The sequence below is a fragment of the Marmota monax genome, unplaced genomic scaffold (genome assembly GCF_021218885.2).
Source record: "Marmota monax isolate L192 unplaced genomic scaffold, Marmota_monax_Labrador192_F-V1.1 WCK01_AAM20220418_F8-fsc00012, whole genome shotgun sequence".
In the NCBI taxonomy this organism is placed as follows: domain Eukaryota; kingdom Metazoa; phylum Chordata; class Mammalia; order Rodentia; family Sciuridae; genus Marmota; species Marmota monax.
This window is the reverse complement of record NW_026695227.1, coordinates 33,752,429-33,771,845: the sequence shown is the minus strand read 5'-3', so window position 1 is coordinate 33,771,845 and position 19,417 is coordinate 33,752,429. Positions and strand designations below refer to the sequence as shown.

General features: G+C 48.6%; 2 protein-coding genes and 1 long non-coding RNA gene across 12 annotated transcripts in view; 2 read left to right on the top strand and 1 right to left on the bottom strand.

Moving 5' to 3' along the window:
- The window catches only part of Rarg (retinoic acid receptor gamma), a 22,768-nt gene extending 21,424 nt beyond the window's left edge, over positions 1 to 1,344 (top strand). For all 4 annotated transcript variants that reach the window (XM_046435665.2, XM_046435664.2, XM_046435668.2 and 1 more), the window contains one exon: positions 58 to 1,344. In XM_046435665.2, the coding sequence (XP_046291621.1) occupies positions 58 to 257 (200 nt within the window). In that variant the 3' untranslated portion in view covers positions 258 to 1,344. The remainder of the gene's footprint in view (positions 1 to 57) is intronic.
- The window catches only part of LOC131423874 (uncharacterized), a 6,725-nt gene extending 4,676 nt beyond the window's left edge, over positions 1 to 2,049 (bottom strand). Inside the window, exon 1 of the long non-coding RNA XR_009225988.1 lies at positions 1,956 to 2,049. This is a non-coding gene — a long non-coding RNA (uncharacterized LOC131423874). The remainder of the gene's footprint in view (positions 1 to 1,955) is intronic.
- Positions 1,667 to 19,417, top strand: Itgb7 (integrin subunit beta 7). 7 transcript variants are annotated; one of them, XM_058576326.1, is made up of 18 exons: positions 3,173 to 3,269; positions 3,450 to 3,566; positions 8,764 to 8,860; positions 9,146 to 9,193; positions 9,564 to 9,767; positions 11,822 to 12,023; positions 12,113 to 12,283; positions 12,964 to 13,205; positions 14,055 to 14,213; positions 14,539 to 14,634; positions 14,795 to 14,884; positions 16,487 to 16,633; positions 16,863 to 17,056; positions 17,365 to 17,588; positions 17,809 to 18,028; positions 18,172 to 18,380; positions 18,695 to 18,855; positions 19,095 to 19,417. In XM_058576326.1, the coding sequence occupies exons 5-18, from the start codon at positions 9,567 to 9,569 to the stop codon at positions 19,173 to 19,175; spliced, it is 2,397 nt and encodes a 798-aa protein (XP_058432309.1). In that variant the 5' UTR covers positions 3,173 to 3,269; positions 3,450 to 3,566; positions 8,764 to 8,860; positions 9,146 to 9,193; positions 9,564 to 9,566; the 3' UTR covers positions 19,176 to 19,417. The 7 variants fall into 7 exon arrangements, with proteins under 7 accessions (XP_046291609.1, XP_058432309.1, XP_058432310.1 ...); XM_058576327.1 differs by having other exon boundaries at positions 9,146 to 9,210; XM_046435653.2 differs by lacking the exons at positions 3,173 to 3,269; positions 8,764 to 8,860 and adding an exon at positions 1,667 to 2,096.

Below are 19,417 nucleotides of genomic sequence, written 5' to 3'. Positions count from 1 at the left end.
GCAGTCCCAAGCACCATGTACTTCTACCTCTCTGAGCCTCTTTGTTTCTCCCTGTAGGAGCAGAAAGGGCCATTACCCTGAAGATGGAGATTCCAGGCCCGATGCCCCCACTGATCCGAGAGATGCTGGAGAACCCCGAAATGTTTGAGGACGATTCTTCGCAGCCTGGTCCCCAGCCCAAGGCTTCCAGCGAGGATGAGACTCCCAGGGGCCAGGGCAAAGGAGACCAAAGTCCCCAGCCTGACCAGGGCCCCTGACCTCCCCCCCTGTGGGGTTGGGCTCCAGGCAGCAGACTGACCATCTCCCAGACGCCACCAGTGACTGGGGGAGGACCTGCTCTGCCATCTCCCCACCCTTCCAATGAGCTCCTTGTTTTGCCAAAGTTTCCAGGGGTGCCTCTGTGTTCGTCCCTTTTCCGCTCTAACTGGCTCCCTCTCCAATCCTGGGGGGCTGCCCTGCTCCCAACCAGGAGAGAGGACGGAGGGGGTGAGCCTGGGTCTGGACTCTAAAATCTCAGCACTGCCCCTCAGATGCCAGTGTCCTAGGCTCTCCAGGGCAGGAGGAAGACCCTGCCATACCATAGCCCCTTCCTCTGCCAGGTGCTTGGGTTCTGGGAGCAAAAAAGGAACACTAGAGACCAAAAGAAGGGCAGTGGGGGGAGGGGCTGAGCCCATCCTTCTCGCCCCTACCCTTGGTGCCTAATGCTGCGTGATGCACCTGCTGGTGCACGCTGATGCCCCATCCTTTTGCCAGGTCAGGATGGGGGCAGGCTGGGCCCTGCATTTCTGGGTCAGGACCCGAGGGTGAAAGGGACAGATGCAGGTCTATTCTGCACCTCTTTGCTGGGGTGCAATGTTTACCCCATGTCCTCCGTTATAAGCCCCTCCTCCAGCCCCATCATGTGCCTTGGGCTCCTCCTGCCCCCATCTCAGCCATCGGGCAGGGGCCCTCCTACACTACAGAGGAGCCAGGGATCCCTCTCCTAGTGCCTTCCACCCTTGACCCCCAGAGCAGCTTGGCCCAGGGAGAGGAGATGCTGCTTAGCTGATCCCACCCTGACCCAGAGGAAGCCTCTATTTATTTATTAGCTTTTGTTTACACCCTGGTATGACCCCTTCCTCCAGGGGTCTTGGGAGGGGGAGCCCAGGGCCTCTGTGACCCCTCCCTTCTTCCTCCAATCCCCAGTTTGTATTTAGCTGCCAAATAAGATTCCCGCTGGCTCTCCTTTTACTCCGGGGGGGTCAGGGTGCTGTCCCCTCCCCTCTGTTTACATCTCCCCTCTACCCCGCTGTATCGCATATTGCTGAGTTTTCTATTTTTGCAAAATAAAGTGATGGAAACTCATGGGATGTTGCTCCCTGGAGGTATAGCAGGGTGGTGAGAGAGAACTCCTAATCTGCTGGACTTTGCGACTATCTTAGGGATGCAAAAGAAATAGGATGAAGTATGCTGGATAGGACTGGTGAGGCGGGGGAGGGCTTTTACAGGGTCCACCCTGAGGCACAGGCCTCCCAAAACCCCCACTTATGCTCTTACTTATCTCTATGGGCCTCACTTTATATATTTAAAAGTGCCTATTTGCCCTTCTCTGGTTCATTTGCATGGTTGTCTCTGGCCTCAGAAGAGAACCATAACCCCACCTTGAAGCTGCAGTGTTTCTGTTTGACACCAGCCCGTCGGTGAGCTCTCCCACCCTCTGTGGCAGGCTGACACCCTATCACTCCCTCCACCCCTCCTGAGCCAACTTTTCCTCCATGACCTCCACTTACCCAACGGCCCCAGTTACCCTCTCTGCTGATAGCCCTTCCTCCCCCGATAGGCCTTACCTCTACAACACCTCTTTTTCAAAGGCTTTTGGCCTTTAGTCTGTCCTTCCTGTTATCCTCTTGCCTCTGTGATTCCCCTTGTATCTCTCCTACTGTGCCCACTTCTTCCCAGGACAGTGCTTTGCCTACCTTGTTCCTGGCTTTCTCCACTGGTGACTTGTGCCTGTGGGAAAAGAGTTGAGGATGTGTGAAAGGGGGAGGAGAGACGAGTGGAGGAAAAGCAGAAGAGGAAAGTGAAAGAAGACTTAAAGGAAACCACAGGGCCTGTGGGTAAGGAGGTTCATTGCCATGGTAACCCATGGTTATGGGGGAAGGGTAGAAGGACCTGGCTGACCCATAGCTTGGTGCTAGCAGGAGCCCACCCAGAGAAGGAGCCCCTCTTCTCCAGTTGCCTTCTCCTGCTATGCTCCTAGGATCCACCTGACATTATGGAGCACCTGCTAGAAGATGGGCACTTGGCTATGTTTAGTGGCTACAGCAGGGATCCTAAGAACCAGTCCCTGCTGCCAAGGGGTGCCTCTTCTGGTATGGAGTACAGCTCTTACGAACACAGACCTAATGTCCAGGTCCCTCTCAAAGCTCCCTGTGTTCAAGTGTGGGCCAGTGACCAATCCTATTTATATTTTCCACAGCCCATTCTTACAGGCTTCATCCTGCTTGGCCTCCAGCTGCTGTTACTGTGCTCTGCTTCTTTGCTCTCCTCCCTCCACTCTTTCCCAGTCTCTACTACTGTCTTGGCTCCTCCGCCCTCCATCGCATTCTCCAAGCCTGGCTCCGTGCCTCTCTCTCCAGCTTTCCAACTGTCTGAACCTTGCACTTCTCAAAGCCATTCCACCTGCCTCCATTACTTTTTACTCCTAGTGATTCTTTTTTTTTTTTTTATTTTAAAAATACCATTATTTTATTAATTTTTATGTGGTGCTGAGGATCGAACCCAGTGCCTTACACATGTGAGACGAGCACTCTACCACTGAGCCACAACCCAGCTCCTACTCCTAGTGATTCTTTATCGTACACTTTTTATGTGCCACGTACTCTTGTAAGCAATTGATATGAATTATTTAATTCTCACCATGATCCTCGAGTCCCACTTGACAGATGAGGAAGCTGCCACAGGGAGGGTTAAGGAACTTAGCTAAGGGAATTTCTACGTACTAGTAAGGGAGAACCAGGACTTGAACTCAGGCAGTTTGGTTCCAGAGCCCATGGAGTTAAGCACACTAAGATACTGTGGTCCCTGGGTTTTCAAAATGATCAACAGTCTCTAACTTCCTCCTTTCTACAATACTTTCTGCCCCCATAGTCCTTCCTATTTTATCCCTTCCCATATGAGGAAGTGAAGAGATCATCAATTGTGGAGGAAGGCCAAGCAGCCACTTACTAGTTGCCTGCTCTTGAGCAAGGTTCTTTACTTCTTGCCTCCAGGCCTCAATCTCTGCATCTGTAAGATTGGTGTGTGGGGTGGGGTAGGGGTACTAACACCTAGCTAATGAGGTTGCTGTGACCATTAACTCTAACTTGGTGGTCCAGCACCTGACAATAGATGAGCTTTCTTTTTCCAGATCTCTGCCTCATTCATGCTCTTGGCCCAGCCCTAACCCTATCTGCTCCACCTTCTTCTAGATCAGCCATCCCTAAGACTCCCCCACCCCAGGGCGTGTCACTTCCTCCTCTGCAGCCTCCAGATCAGTACACAAAGGCTGCTGCTGCCACCAAAGGAAGGCTGCTCTGCATGCACCTGTGAGTACTTGGGCACAGCCCCCTCCCCATCTCCTCTCTTGACAAGCCCAGACCCACCTGGTCCCAAATGCTTAGCAAGACAATTCTAACCTGGACACTCAGGGTTCTGTCTAGTCTTGAGAAAGCTGTGAATTCCTTTCTGCACTCCCTAAGAATCCCCTGCCCCTATTCCCTCCTCTAGCATCACCACTCACCTCTTTCATCATTTTCCTAAGAGTTGGGCTAGATGGGGGTTGATGTATGAGTGCTGTTCCTGAATGTCTGCCATGTGCCAAAGGCTAGACCAGGGTAGCTTCTCCCCACATTTCCCCCAGCTGCCATCCCTGCTGCCTCATGCTTTGGCCCCAGCTCTGGCTTCTTCCTATTTGGCACCTTGGCCTCCAATTCCACACTCCTTGGAGACCGTTGCCCAGCAGTTCAGTTCTGTTCCCATCTCAAGACTTGCAGCAGGCAGCAGAGGGGGCTCTCCTTGACTTGGGTGGTGTGGATGGGTTGGGAAGAGGCTGTTTCTCAGCTGCTAAAGGGCATTCTCATTGAAACATTCAGTGGGGCCTGGTTCCCCAATACCTGGTGACAATTTCACCTCAAGGATTATGTTTTCTCCAAGAGGGGCAGGTTCTTTTATCTTTTAATCAAGTGTCAAACCACATGAAGCAAAGATAGTTTCTGAAAGTCTTTTTATTGTAAGGTAAACAAAGCAGGATAAAGCAAAAATAAGAAAAGGAATATTGTGAAAATGTAGGCAAAAGTAGTTATAAGAAAATGACGCCAACATAAACTACTAGTAATGAACTGAACACCATGCATCCATGGAAGAAACTGTCCAAACGGTCCCAGAAACTGGTCCCCTCAAGGTGGTACTCATGCAGGCCTGAGATGCTGTCAAGCTGCTAACAGTGAAATCAGAGAAAGGGCAGGGCCTATTCACTGTTCACTCAGGCAGGGCCTCCTGTGGCCCATGCTTTTTCAGAGCAAATACATGCCAAGGGTAAAGTCACAGTGAGATATGTCTTAAATGGCAGCCTGAAAGCATTGTTATTTATAGTTCCAGAGTTCCAGAAGGTGTATTAACTTAGCTTCTAGATGTCAATTTTTGGAGGAAAGGTCTTGGATGTCAACTATCTCCTTTGCAAATTGGCACACAGTTGTCAATAGAGCTGTCAGTCAGCAGTTGTTAGGGTTGACTGTCAGCAGTCACTTCTTGTATTACAAGAGAAAACTCAAAATGGAGTGAGTGCAGTCAAAGCATAGTCAAAAGACCAATTTATAGGCGGGGTAGGTAGCTCAGTGGTAGAGTGCTACCTAGCATTCATAAGGCCCTCAGTTTTATCCCCAGGGAAAACTTTTATTTAGATTCAGAATCGTAACACAGTAAAACACACATCAAACAGGGCAATGGGATGTGTATTGGAGTCAGAATCAAGTCCAGGAAAACGGGACAAGCATTTGCTCCCAGGGAGAGAAGGGAAGACTGAAGGAGATCCAAGGCAAAAGAGAAATGGGATTAGGTCAGACTTGCTGGGGCTAGTAGGGAGAAGACAATTTGTGATGGTGCTGCTGCCAGGGTTGGAGGGGAGGAAACAGCAAGACGAAGTGCCAAGAGGCCTGTCTCTGTCCCTGCTCTTCTTCCTGTTCATTGTGTGACCTTAGCTTACCCTTCTGGGGTATAGTTTCCTTTTGCAAAATAAAGGGATTGATGTAGAAGAGCCTTCTATTAGAGACTAAAAGGAAGTAAAACAACTATAAAGATATAAAGAACATCCATAGAGAGATGTAATTGAATTTTTGAATAGGAAGAGCAAGGAGCATGGGTTCTCAAGGAGCAGAGAAGGGGGAACAATTGAGAGGAAAGGGAGGGAAAGGCGACCAGAGTCCAGGTTCCTATTTAGGAGAGATGAGTGGGCTTGAGGTCTCCTCTGGGTTTGCCCTATCCTGGGAACAAGTGTGGCAGTGAGGGCCCCACCTGTGAGATGAGTCAAAGCTGGGCTTTGTGCAGCAGCATCTTCAGCATCTCTGACCACAGCACATGCAGTGAGCAGGGCTGAGGTTACACTGAGGCTGAGCCCTGGGCTGGTCTCTCCCAGAGGGTGGAGGCTCTATCATATATTGCACCCACCTGAGGTCCTGGGGTGAGGAGCAGGATGGGGGTGTTCAAGGCCTCAGCACCCCATCCTTCCCCCACACTCCCTGCAGAGCATCTGGACCTGAATTGGCCCAGGCTAAGGAGGATGCACATGCTTCATGGCAAGGCATTAGGTGACCTTTCTCGTATGCTGCTGATAGCAATGTGAACTGGTCCAACTCCCAGGGAACTTATTTATACTTATCAATATTGGCAAGTACTCACCAATATAATACTGCAAATCATATTGAATTTGTATTGAACCTGTACATCCTCTTCTATTTTTTAAATAGTTTTTGTTGTCAATGGACCTTTATTTTATTTACTTACATGTGGTGCTGAGAATTGAACCCAGTGCCTCACATGCTAGGCAAGCGCTCTACCACTGAGTCACAACCCCAGCCCCTATCCTCTTCTATTGAACCTGTACATACTCTTCCAGGGACTTATCCTACAGATTAACTTGCACAAATGTGAAATGATAAGTACATGATTTTTCCTTGCAGCATTGTTTGTAATAGTGAACAATTAGAAACTATTTAAATAATTAATTAATTTAGGGCTGGAGATGTGGCTCAAGGGTAGAGAACTTGCCTAGCATGTGTGAGGCCCTGGGTTTCATTCTGGTTACCAAAAAAATAATTAATTAATTAATTTATGTGTGTGTGTTTGTGGTACTGGGGATGGAACCCAGGGCCTCACACATGCTAGGAAAGCACCCTACCACTGAACCACATCCCTGCCTCCAAAACAATTTCAATGTCTGTTGCTAGGGACTAATTAACTATGGTGTACCCATGCAATGGAAATTGATATAGTGTAAAAAGAAACAGATTCATTATTTAACTGTTTTAAATGTATAACTTGAGTAACCATCACCATTGATTTCAAAATTTTTTCACCACTCTCAGAAGAAACTGTACTCAGTTAAGCAGTCACTCCCCATCCTGCCTCTCTTCTGACTCTGGTAACCACTAATCTACTTTCTGTCTCGATAGATTTTCCTCATTTACATATTTCATTTAAAGAACTCATACAATAAGTGTTCACTTAGCATAATATTTTCAAGATTCATTCATGTTTTACATGTAGCATTCTTTTTGGCTTTTTTATAGCAAAATAATAGTCCATTATGTGGATATACCACCTTTTGGTTATCGATGCATTAATTGATGCACAATTGGGTTTTTTTCCCGCCTATTGTGAATAATGCTGCTATGAATATCAACGTGCAAGTTTTTCTTTGCACATCCGTTTTCAATTCTTTCAGATATATACCTAGGAGTGGAATTGACAGGTCATAGGGTAATTCTATGTTTAACTTGTTGAGGAATAAAACTGTTTTCCACTGTGGTTATGTTCGTTTACATTCTTACCAGTAATATACAAAGATCCAAATCCTTATCAACATGTTATTATTTTTTAAAATATTCTTAATTTTTGTATGAGGTAGTGGTCTAACTTCATTCTTCTTTATGTGAGTATCCAGTGATTCCAGCACCAGTTGTTGAAGTCTATTCATATCTGTCTTTATGCCATAACCACACTGTCTTGATTAATGAAGCTTTAAAATAAGTTTTGAAATTGGGAAATGTGAGTCTTTTAGTTTGTTCTTCTTTTTCAAGATTGTTTTGGCTATTTGGGGTCCCATGAAATTCCATATGAATTTTAAGATCAGCATTCCCATTTCATGTGGGGGAAGGAAGGTACAATGGGATTTAACTTTTTTAAAAAATTAGAACATTATAGTTATACATAGTAGTTGAATTTATTTTGGCAAAATCATACATGCAAGGACTTTGATTTAAATCCTCATTTCCCACATTTTCCCCTCTTCCTCCCTCACCATGGATTTAACTTTTCTCTTTTTTTAATATTTATTTTTTAGTTTTTGGCAGACACAACATCTTTGTTTGTATGTGGTGCTGAGGATCGAACCTGGGCTGTGTGCACGCCAGGCGAGCGCACTACTGCTTGAGCCACATCCCCAGCCCATGGATTTAACTTTTTGATTTTTGAACATGGTAAAGAATTGTCTACTTTTTTTTTTTTTTTTTTGAGATGGAACCCAGGGCTTCCTGCATGCTAATCATGTAATCACATGCTCTACAACTGACCTACATCCCCCAACCCTTCAATTTTTTTTATATTTATTTTTTAGTTTTAAGTGGACACAATATCTTTATTTTACATGTATGTGGTGCTGAAGATTGAACCCAGTGCCTCAAGCATGCTAGGTGAGCACCCTATCACTGAGCCACAACCTAGGCCCAACCCTTCAATTTTTTAAATAGGTATTTTTTATTTCTTTTGGTAGTAGGGATTGAACTCAGGGGCACTTGACCACCGAGCCACATCCCCAGCCCTATTTTGTATTTTATTTAGAGACAGGGTCTCACTGAGTTGCTTAGTGCCTAGCCATTGCTGAGGCTGGCTTTGAACTCATGATCCTCCTGCTTCAACCTCCCGAGCTTCTGGGATTACAGGCGTGTGCCAATGTGTCTGGCTTAAACAGCTTTTTTTTTAAATTTTATCCGTTATTGATGGACCTTTATTTATTTATTTGTTTATATGTGGTGCTGAGAATCAACCCAGTGCCTCACACTTTAGGCAAGCGCTCTACCACCGAGCCCCAAACCCGGCCCCAAATAGGTTTTTTTTAAACAGAAATTTGCCTAGTTTTCCTAGAGTTCATTCCAGGAATTTCCAGGAATCACCTTACAACCAGGCTTTTTCACCAGTCTAGATTCCCTTTGTGCAAATCACAGAAAAGAGAAAAAAAAAATTTGTATATATGTGGTACTAGGGATCAAACTCAAGAGCCTCATACAAGTACTTTACCATCAGGCAGGTGTTCTTCCATCAGGTAAGAGCTCTAACACTGGGGTGACACTCCCTGCTCCTTTCCCCCTTTTTATTGATACTGGGGACTGAACCCTGAAGCTCTTTACCAGTGAGCCACACCCCAGCCCTTTTTGGCTTTTAGTTATTTATTTTTGGTACTGGGGATTGAACCCAGGTGCACTTTACTAATGAACGAATTCTTAGCCCTTTTTATTTTTTGTTTTGAGACAGGGTCTGGCTAAGTTGCTTAGGGCTTCACTAAGTTGCTGAAGCTGGCTTTGGACTTGGGATCCTCCTGTCTCATCTATCCAAGATGCTGGGATTATAGGTGCGCACCACTGTGCCTGGCTAAAGAGAGAAAAATTTTTAATCAACACTTTACCTATTCTTCCTCTTTTATCCCAGACCTTCAGAAAGTTCTTGTGGTCTACTCATTCCTCTTGCTACTATGTCAACCAAGTGAAACTGCTCTCCCTCTCTCTCACCCTCCCTGATCTGTTCCAGCCTTCTTTCTTCTCATTCCCACTCACTAATCCTCTTCCCTCGTTTGAATTCAAAATTGTGAACTCTGCAAGTGTTGTCAGATTATTTATTGAACTCTCTCACTTTACAGATGTGGAAACTGAGGCCCAGAGAGAAAGCCTGACGTGCCATACAGCCAGTGAGTGACCAAGACTGGTGTGCTTATTATTAGTTTTTATCTCCACCATAGTTTGAAATCTTGGTGAAAAGACTTGGGTACAGTCCTCAGTGCCCCTAGGTGCATTCCCAGACTCTTTTGTGGACCCGTTTGTCCCCCTCTGCCCACAAGAAGGACAGGTCTTCTCTGATGCCCCCACCCTAGCCTTGTATATACTCCTTCTTGCCATGTCTGAAGACACTGTTGAATCCACAGGGAAATATGAAACAATGAGGAGAGATGAAGTGTTGAGATAGTTTTGAGAGTGGCAACCCACAAGCTAAGTTTAGAGGACTGACAGCTTGGGAGTCTTCACTGAGGACCCACGTCTCCCACTTTACATCCAATACAGGCCATGGTGGTTTTGTCGATGGCTCTTGTTTTCCTACTGGCCCTGGGCAGAGGTGAAAGTGAAGTGGACATCAAGAGCCCATTCCCAAGGGAAGCCACAAAATTGGGGGATCCTGACCTGTCTCTGCCAGGGTCTTGCCAGCCAGCCCCCTCCTGCAAGAAGTGCATCTTCTCACACCCTAGCTGTGCATGGTGCAAGCAACTGGTAAAGATAGGCCGGTGGCCTTTGAACCATGTGTATTGTACGTACAGGTTGGATATATGTGTGTGATTGTGTGGACACATGTGTGATTTTACTTGCTATACCCTGAAGTCTCATGTGTGACTGAGTTTATGCACATAGAACTTCTGTGTGTGATGGTGTGAGTGTACATCTACATGCATGTGCATTTTCTGTGCACAATTATGTCTGAATATGTTTATTTGTGTTTATTTGGAGAGGACTTGTGACCATGCATTCAAGAGGATGTGCTTGTGGGACTTCATCTTGTATATAGGTAGAAGGGCCTGCTGTGCACACACACGTGTAAGAAAGCATATTGCCAATTTGGCTGACATAACAAAATACCATAGACTTGGTGACTTAAGCAACAGGAATTTATTTCTTATAATTTGGGAGACTGGGAAGTTCAGAATCAAAAGGCTGGTTGATTTGGTTCTCATTCAAGGGCACTCTTCCTGGTTTGCAGAGAGACCACCTTCTTGTTATATCCTCACCTGACTTGGTGGAAAGATAGAGGAAATGGGTTTTCTGGTGTCTCTTTTATAAAGGCACTAATTCCACTATGAGGATACCACCCTCATGACCTCACCTAAACCTAACTACCTCCCAGAGGCCTGGTCTGCAAATAAAATTGCATTGAGGGTGAGGGCTTCAACACAGAAATGTGGGGGAAGAGTTCAGTCCATAGCAGAAAATCTGGGCCTGAGTTTCTGAATCTGAGTCTGGGTGGGATTTATTATGTTCTGGGATGTGTGGCAGGGCAAGAGGATGGGAAGACTTCCAAAAGGGTTTGAGGTGGGTGATGGGGAGAGAGTGGACAGGAAGGCCTGAGCTTCCTAAGTGGCCAAGGAGGATGCTGGGGAGTAAGTATGTGTTCCTTGCTGGTCAAACAAGTCTGTTCTTTGGGGGATTTTTGGTCCTGCGATTAAACCCAGGGGTACTTTATTGCTGAGTTGCATCCCCAGTCCTTTTTATTTCTTATTTTGAAACAGGGTCACACTAAGTTGCCGAGGCTGGCCTTAAACTTGCAATCTTTCTGCCTCAGCCTCCTGAGTCACTGGGATTACAGGCATGTGCCAATGGGCCCAGAGGACAAAGCTGTTCTTTAGAATTCCCATTTTGATCTAATCATGCAGGGATATTGAACTAGATGGTCCTTTTTTTGTATGGTAGCAAAGTCCCTGAGATCTCAACAGGAATTTAAAGAGGTGGGAGGCTCACAGGAGAGCACTGAGGGTGACCCCAGGTGGGGGTAGGAGCAGAACTGTCTCTCAGAGGAAGATGGAGAGTTAGATCAGTGTAGGCCCTAGGTAAAAGATGAAGGAAAATCATGGGAGTTAGCTACAGATGTCGAGGGCCCAGGGGAAAGGCACATGAGTATGGGAGGACAGGAAGTGTAGACATAGAGTCAGACAGAGTCTGTGGGAGGCAGAGGCAGAGGTGCCAGGCTGTGGCTGTGGAGATGGGGCCCTTGGGACAGCAGGGTCTGTGTCTGCCTCCTCCAACCCCCAGGCCTGGCACCCCTGACAGCTGAGAAGCCGCCCTAACCATTTCCTTCCCCTGCGGCTGCCCAGCTGGTGCAGGGGTACCAGATACACTAGAGGAAGGATATCTCTTCTTCCGTGCTATCCTCCTCCTTCCCCAAACTGTGGGTCTTAGCCTGACCCCCTTCCCATTTTGATCTAAGCGTGCAGGTACATTGAACTAGGAGGTCCTTTTTTGTATGGTAGCAAAGTCCCTGAGATCTCAACAGGAAGTCTGTGGCTCTGGGGCGGGGGGGAAGGGTGGGTTACTGGGGGAAGGGGGAGTCGAGATAAGGGGAGGGGAGGGAGAACTGCTATAGGAAGTGGGTCTGACAAAGAAGAAAGGGCCGCAGTTCAAGGGTAACTGTGGAGGGTCTGAGGAGGGGAGGGCTCATGGAGTTGACAGAGTGGAGTGGACGAGTGACTAGAGGCGATCGGGTTTGTAGGGTAGTTCTGGGAGAGGGGCTCAAAGGCCGTAGTTTCAGGGTCCCCAAAGCCTTCCTTGTGGCACAGAACTTCACCGCCTCGGGCGAGGCTGAGTCGCGACGCTGTGCTCGGCGAGAGGAGCTGCTGGCTCGGGGCTGCCCGCCGGAGGAGCTGGAGGAGCCCCGTGGCCGGCAGGAGGTGCTACAAGACAAGCCGCTCAGCCAGGGCAACCGCGGCGAGGGGGCCACCCAGCTGGCGCCGCAGCGGGTCCGAGTCGTGCTGCGGCCGGGTGAGTCCGGGGGGGCGCGGCCGAGGCACCTATCTGGGCTGGGGTTCGAGTGCGTTCGGCTGACCCGCGCCCCTTCTTCTCCTGCCCAGGGGAGCCCCAGCGACTTCGGGTCCGCTTCCTCCGGGCCGCGGGTTATCCGGTGGACCTGTACTATCTCATGGACTTGAGCTACTCGATGAAGGACGACCTGGAACGCGTGCGCCAACTCGGGCACGCCCTGCTGGTCCGGCTGCAGGAGGTCACCCATTCGGTCCGCATAGGTGAGCCAGTGGCCGGCCCCCACCCTGCCAGCCCTTGCCTTTGCGTCCAGCTTCAACTACCACTTTAGTCTCTACCAAAGTCCTGGATTCAGAAGGGCCATCACCTGCCCTCTTCAAGTGTTTAACAGACCTAGCCAGGCCACAGGATCCTGACATCTCTACTGAGACACCTATCTTCTAGGTCAGAGCTGGAGGGGACTTAAGGTTGACTTCTCACTAGAACCCCTCGCTTCACAGGAGGGCTGACAGAATCCCAGAGTCTGGAGAGACTGTTCAGACAGCTGCCCTGGATTTACCAACCCAGTCACTGTTCTGATGTCACTGTCTCAGACCAGTAACTCTTGGATAAGGCTTAGATGTCACTGTTTCAGCTCCACATTCTCTGCTCAAGAGCCCCTCTGCTTCCTGCGCTTCTACACCCTCCATCCTGACCTTCCTCAACCTTCAGGAAGACTCAGTCTGCCTCTGTTGTGTCCCCCTCTTAGTTTCCTGCACTTCAGGGAGGTAATGGTCCCATCCCTTCACCCTTGCCAGGGTGAAGTCCTCCCTCCTAGGAGCACCCGCCCATCATCTCTTCTAGGACCATCCCTTCTTTTCGTTTCCTTCTGAGTTCTCAGCAGTGACCTCTTCCAGTGACTCCCAGTGACGCTCCCTCAGCCTTTGTGTTTACTGCCTCCCAGGTTTCGGCTCCTTCGTGGACAAAACAGTGCTTCCCTTTGTGAGCACAGTGCCCTCCAAGCTGCGCCACCCCTGCCCCAGCCGAATGGAGCGCTGCCAGCCACCTTTCAGTTTTCACCATGTGCTGTCCCTGACAGGGGATGCTCAAGCCTTTGAGCGGGAGGTGGGGAGACAGAATGTGTCTGGCAACCTGGACTCACCTGAAGGTGGCTTTGATGCCATTCTTCAGGCTGCCCTCTGCCAGGTGAGAAAGTGGGACCAGGTCTGAGTCTTGAAGGACTGCTTGGGGCCAGGCTGCCTTCTGTGGTTGGTTTTTGTTGTTATGGTGTTGGGGGTGGAACTCAGAGCCTTGCTAGTTTTAGGCAAGCACTCTACCACTGAATCACACCCCCCAATATACCCCAATGGTTGTGTAGTGCACAACTTCAGGGGGTGCCATTTATTTTATTTTATTTTTTTTTTGAGAGAGAGAGAGAATTTTAATATTTTATTTTTTAGTTTTCGGCGGACACAACATCTTTGTATGTGATGCTGAGGATCGAACCCGGGCCGCACGCATGCCAGGCGAGCGCGCTACCGCTTGAACCACATCCCCAGCCCCCTCAGGGGGTGCCATTTATATTGTCATTGTAGTTTGCTTATTTATGTTTGCAGAACTGGGGGTTGAACCCAGAGATGCTCTACTGCTGAACTACATCTCCAGCCCTTTTTATTTTGCTTTTTGAGACAGGATCTTGCTAAATTGCTGAGGCTGGCCTTGAACTTGTGATCCTCCTGCCTCAGCCTCCCAAGGAGCTGGGATTACAGGCATGTGCCACCATTTCTGGCTGTATATTTATTTTTACAATTACTTAGTAAAATTACTTGGTAAAATATCTTGAGGAAGAGGCACATTTTTTCTAATTCACAGGAAGGCCTCCACTAGCAGTAGCCCTGTTTGGGGAGCTGGGATGAAGGGAGAAGCAGGGAACTGGAGGCAGGAAGGTGGACATCAGATGCAGAGGGAGGCAGGCCATATCCTTGGCTCACAGGACTGGCTAGGGTGGCTGAGGGCCATACCCGGGTGCATAGCCCCCTCCCTCCCACATCCTAGGAGCAGATTGGCTGGAGAAATGTGTCCCGGCTCTTGGTGTTCACTTCAGATGACACATTTCACACAGCTGGGGATGGAAAATTGGGTGGAATTTTCATGCCCAGTGATGGACACTGCCACTTGGACAGCAATGGCCTCTACAGTCGCAGCCCAGAATTTGTGAGTACCCTCTGACCTCTTTACCTGAGCCACAACTCCTCTCCTTCCAGGTACCTTCATCGCCACCCCACCTCACATTCTTCTTTGCTGGTGACCATCCTATAGATACCCTGCGGTCTTCCCCAGCAGGGAATTCCTCCTCTCCAGCCCAACTGCTCAGATAGGAAACCTGTGCCCTTCACTCCTTACTTCCTTCCTGCCTTGTCAAGCCTCCAAGCTCCTTTAGTTGGTGGCACCCTAGGTCCTGGATTCCTTGGGATGAGGGTACCTAGCATGTTTTGTGGGAGACCTGTGGTGCTCACCTTGTCCCCATTTCCTGTCCCAGGACTACCCTTCTGTGGGTCAGGTAGCTCAGGCCCTTTCTGCAGCAAACATACAGCCCATCTTTGCTGTCACCAGTGCGACACTGCCCATCTACCAGGTGAGAGTTGTCTGAATGCAGACCACCCATCCCTACCCTAATCTTTTTCAATTCCCCCAAAGACCCATTCTCTGTTCCCCATATGCCTCCTTTCAGACCTCTAGGAGCCCATTTTCTTAAAGCTGTGTCCAACCATTTTCTTCAAATCCTCCTAACTCAGGAGCTGAGTCAGCTGATTCCCAAGTCTGCAGTGGGCGAGCTGAGTGAGGACTCCAGCAATGTGGTGCAGCTCATCATGGATGCTTATGATGTGAGCACAAGGGTGGGAGGGAGAATGGCGAGGGTGGGCACAAGGGAAAGATGGAAAGGAGTTCTCAAGGTGCAGTGGCAGAACTAAGTGGCCATGCTCATTTTTTAGTTCTAACATTCTATAGCTCTTATCTACAGTTTACGCATGGCTGTCATTGTCACTCACTCTCACATTCACAAATCTTTAATATTTATTTTTTAGTTGTAGTTGGACACAATACCTTTATTTTATTTATTCATTTTATGTGGTGCTGAGGATCAAACCCAGGGCTTCGCATGTGCTAGGCGAGTGCTCTACCACTGAGCCACAACCCCAGCCCACATTCACAAATCTTAAGTGTCTGAAATGGCCTTGAGATCCCGTCCCAGGCTCCCGAAAAGCTGAGCCCTATTCTGGGCAAGGAAGGACAGTTACATTCCCTGAACTTTTATTTCATGCCAAGTCTGTCCTAGTGCACATACTGTTCGCCACCTAGTTTAACCCCACGTGCTTTCTGACTATTTTACAGATGAGGAAACAGAGGCTAAGTGCCTTGCCCAAGTTCAATGGATAACAATGAAAGGGATATACATACAGAATGTAAGATGAGAGCCTGTGTTCACTGTTTACAAACAATTCAGACAGCTGGATGTGGTAGTGCACATCTGTAATCCAAGCTACAGGAGAGACTGAGGCAGAAGGATCACAAGCTAAACCCCAGCTTCAGCAACTTAATGAAACCCCTTCTCAAAAATAAAAAGGGCTGGGGCTGTAGTGATAAAATACTCCTAGGTTCAATCCATAGCACTAATAAATAAATTTAAAAAATAAAATTAAAAAATAAACAATTTAGAACCAGACTTTTTGGTCTGGGGTTGTAGCTCAGTGGTAGAGCGTTTGCCTAGCACATGTTAGGAACTGGGTTCGATTCTTAGCACCACATAAAAAAATAAACAAATAATGTTATTGTGTCCATCTACAACTAAAAATATTTTTAAAAAGAATCATAAACTTTTGCAGGTAGAAGGAACCATTGAAAGATATTTTTTAAAATGTATTTTTAGTTGTAGATGGACACAATACCTTTATTTTATTTATTTATTTTTATGTGGTGCTGGGGATTGAACCCAGTGCCTCACACATGCTAGGCACACGTTCTACCACTGAGCCATAACCCCAGACCCCACTGAAAGTCTTAAGTGTCTCTTCAGCTTAGGTTGTAGCTCTACATCCAGATTGTCAGCCTCTTGATGAAAGGGACCATGTCTTAAACCATGGTGAGAAAATTTTTGAGATAGTGTCAGATTTCTCAGGACAAACTCAATCTCACATGCACACTGGTTATGTGTCCTGCTTTGGAGTTTGACAAACAGGGTCACTGCATGTTCATGGCACTTGGCCAGCCCCTGTGGTTGCCATACTGTGGTAGGGACCTCTGGATCCTGGATAGTTTACTTAGGGTTCTCATAGATCCTTCCTCCAGAAAGGTCTCCTTTTGGGGCAGAAGGGAAAGAGCCCCAGGGTGGCAGAGGGCAGGGTTCTGATACAACTGGGTATGGCCAGAGAGGGCAGAGGCTGGGATTCCTGCCTTCATCTGGTTGCTCGCTTCCTCTCTTCCCATAGAGCCTGTCATCCACTGTGACCCTGGAACACTTTTCACTCCCTCCTGGGGTCAATATCTCTTATGAATCCCAGTGTGGAGGTTCTGAGAAGAGTGAAGTTGAGGCTGGGGACCGTGGACAGTGCAACCACGTCCGAATTAACCAGATGGTAAGAGCCGGCCAGGACAGGCAAAACCAAGGTAGTCTTCCACCTGTCCTTTCTGAGGGGGGTTCAGTGAGTGGCTTCCCCAAATGAGTTTCTAGGAGATAGTGTTAGCATGATCCTGTCCTTTAATTTACTAAGGAGTAGAGTCCTGCATGATTGGCGGGCTTGGGGTGTGTGTGTACATACATGCATGTGTGTATAACAGTCTGGTTCCTGCCTGCCCTGTCCTCAGGTGAATTTCTGGGTTACCCTCCAAGCTAATAACTGCCTCCCAGAGCCCCAGTTCCTGAGGCTCCGAGCACTTGGCTTCTCTGAGGAGCTGACTGTGGAGCTGCACACGCTGTGTGACTGTAACTGCAGTGATACCCAGCCCCAGGCTCCCCACTGCAGCGATGGCCAGGGAGACCTTCAGTGTGGAATATGCAGGTGAGTCTCTTGGTCCCTTTACCCATCTGGTTCCTACAAGTGACCACTCCTCGTGTTCCTCTTTGCTTCCTACTCTCCCACTGGGATCTCCTGAACATCCCAAAGCTCCACTGAATGCCATGTGTCTGTGCTTCCTGAATATGCCCAGGCTCTCCCCTCAACAGAACCCTCCATTCTTCCCTCCTTCCATGCTTGGTGCTCCACTGTACCCTGGTATCTCTCTCCAACTTTTAAGGACTTGGGTTTAGAGGATCCTAGGAAAAAAGTCAGGAATGGTCCAACTCTCCCTTCTTGACTTCCCCTTCCAGCTGTGCCTCTGGCCGCCTGGGTCGACTCTGTGAGTGTTCTGAGGCTGAGCTGTCCTCCCCGGATCTGGAATCTGGGTGCCGGGCCCCCAATGGGACAGGACCCCTATGCAGTGGGAAGGGTCGGTGCCAATGTGGACGATGCAGCTGTAGTGGACAAAGTTCTGGGCGTCTGTGCGAGTGTGATGATGCCAGCTGTGAGCGACATGAGGGCATCCTTTGTGGAGGTACCTGGAGATTTTGGCAGAGGGTGGGGTCAGAGGGGCCCTCCCAAGAGCACTTAAGACTCTAGGAGTCTTATGGCACTGAAGGCAAGTGCCAAATATTCTGGTGTATGAATTGGAGGATGAGTCAGGCACACTTGAGAGGAATTGAGTGCATGTGGTGGTGTGTGATAACCAGTTGTGTGCGAGGATGGTTATCACCCTGTACATGGCTCTACCCCAGGCTTTGGCCGCTGCCAATGTGGAGTATGTCACTGTCATGCCAATCGAACGGGCAGAGCATGTGAGTGCAGTGGGGACATGGACAGTTGTGTCAGTCCTGAGGGAGAGCTCTGCAGTGGGCATGGACACTGCAAATGCAATCGCTGCCAGTGCTTGGACGGCTACTATGGTGCTCTGTGTGACCAGTGCCCAGGCTGCAAGACACCGTGTGAGAGATACAGGTGAGGCTTCAGGTCTTGCATCCTGAGAACAGGGACACAGTGGGTTTGCTTAGCACTCACACTTGCCTGCTCTTCCTGTGCGGGGTGTAGGTGAGAGCTGGTAAGTAACAAGTGCTCAGCTGCTAACTTATTGGTATCCACAGGGACTGTGCAGAGTGTGGGGCCTTTGGGACAGGCCCCCTGGCTGCCAACTGCAGCATGGCTTGTGCCCATGCCAACGTGACCCTGGCTTTGACCCCTATCTTGGATGATGGCTGGTGCAAAGAAAGGACACTAGACAACCAGCTGTTCTTCTTCCTGGTGGAGGATGAAGCTGGAGGCAGAGTGACGCTTAGAGTGAAACCCCAAGAGAGTAAGTGGGTAGAGAGGCCATGGACATGCTAAATAGATCTGGAAATTTCATGTGCAGGGTCTCAGAGCTGGGCATGTGATGTGATAATAATGGGAAACCAGGCTGGATTTGATGCAGAGCTGTAAATAAATATAGTGCAAAGGCAGAAAAAAGTGATAAGTCTAAGGCCTCAGACAGAGAGGATAAACTTGGACCCTTCTGGATTCCTTTTGCTTTCAGTGACAGAGTTTGGGAGGCAGGACTCATTGTGGGCAACTGCTGATCTGTCCCTGTGCCTTATCCCTCAGAAATCTGTATTGTTTCTTTCCTCACAGAGGGAGCAGACCAGACTCAGACCATTGTGCTGGGCTGTGTAGGGGGCATCGTGGCAGTGGGACTGGGGCTGGTCCTGGCTTATCGGCTTTCAGTGGAAATCTATGACCGCAGGGAATATAGTCGCTTTGAGAAGGAGCGGCAGCAACTCAACTGGAAGGAGGTGAGGAGACAGCCTGTTATTCCACTGGCTGGGTCCCTTTCTTGCTGTCGGCTTCTCCACCACACAACCAGCCCTCAATTCCCATCTAGGAGCATCCTCTGCAGACTTAACCAATCCCTCTACTGTCTTCCTTCAGCTCCTATGATCTTGCGCTAGTTCTAGGTTGGGCTCCTAGGACTAGGAAATGGGAAGAGGAATCCTAAGATTTTCCCCTCATAATTTGCAACCTTTTCCCACAGGACAGCAATCCTCTCTACAAAAGTGCCATCACAACTACTATCAATCCCCGCTTCAAAGGGGCTGATAGTCCCATTCTTTGAGGAGGAAGGAGTCTCACCCAGGGCTCTTGTCTCTGGGATGACAGTGGGAATTGGGGAAGGGGGTAGCTATCAGGCAGCAATCTAAGGAACTAATCCGCTGGTGAGGAGTGGTCGCCACCCAACTTCATTTTCAGAGTGATACTCAGAGGGCTGCTCCTACTGCTGTGACTTTGTTTTCCACCTCAAAAAAAAGCAACCGTAACCAACCTAAGTATACAATAAAATCTTACCTCAGACTGTAA

Coding starts and splice junctions, on each gene's coding strand:
- Itgb7 (XM_046435653.2), top strand. CDS start 9,567: ATGGTGGTTTTGTCGATGGCTCTTGTTTTCCTACTGGCCCTGGGCAGA. Junction 14,885..16,486: donor TCATCATGGATGCTTATGAT/GTGAGCACAAGG, acceptor CTCTTCCCATAG/AGCCTGTCATCCACTGTGAC. Junction 18,029..18,171: donor ACACCGTGTGAGAGATACAG/GTGAGGCTTCAG, acceptor TGGTATCCACAG/GGACTGTGCAGAGTGTGGGG.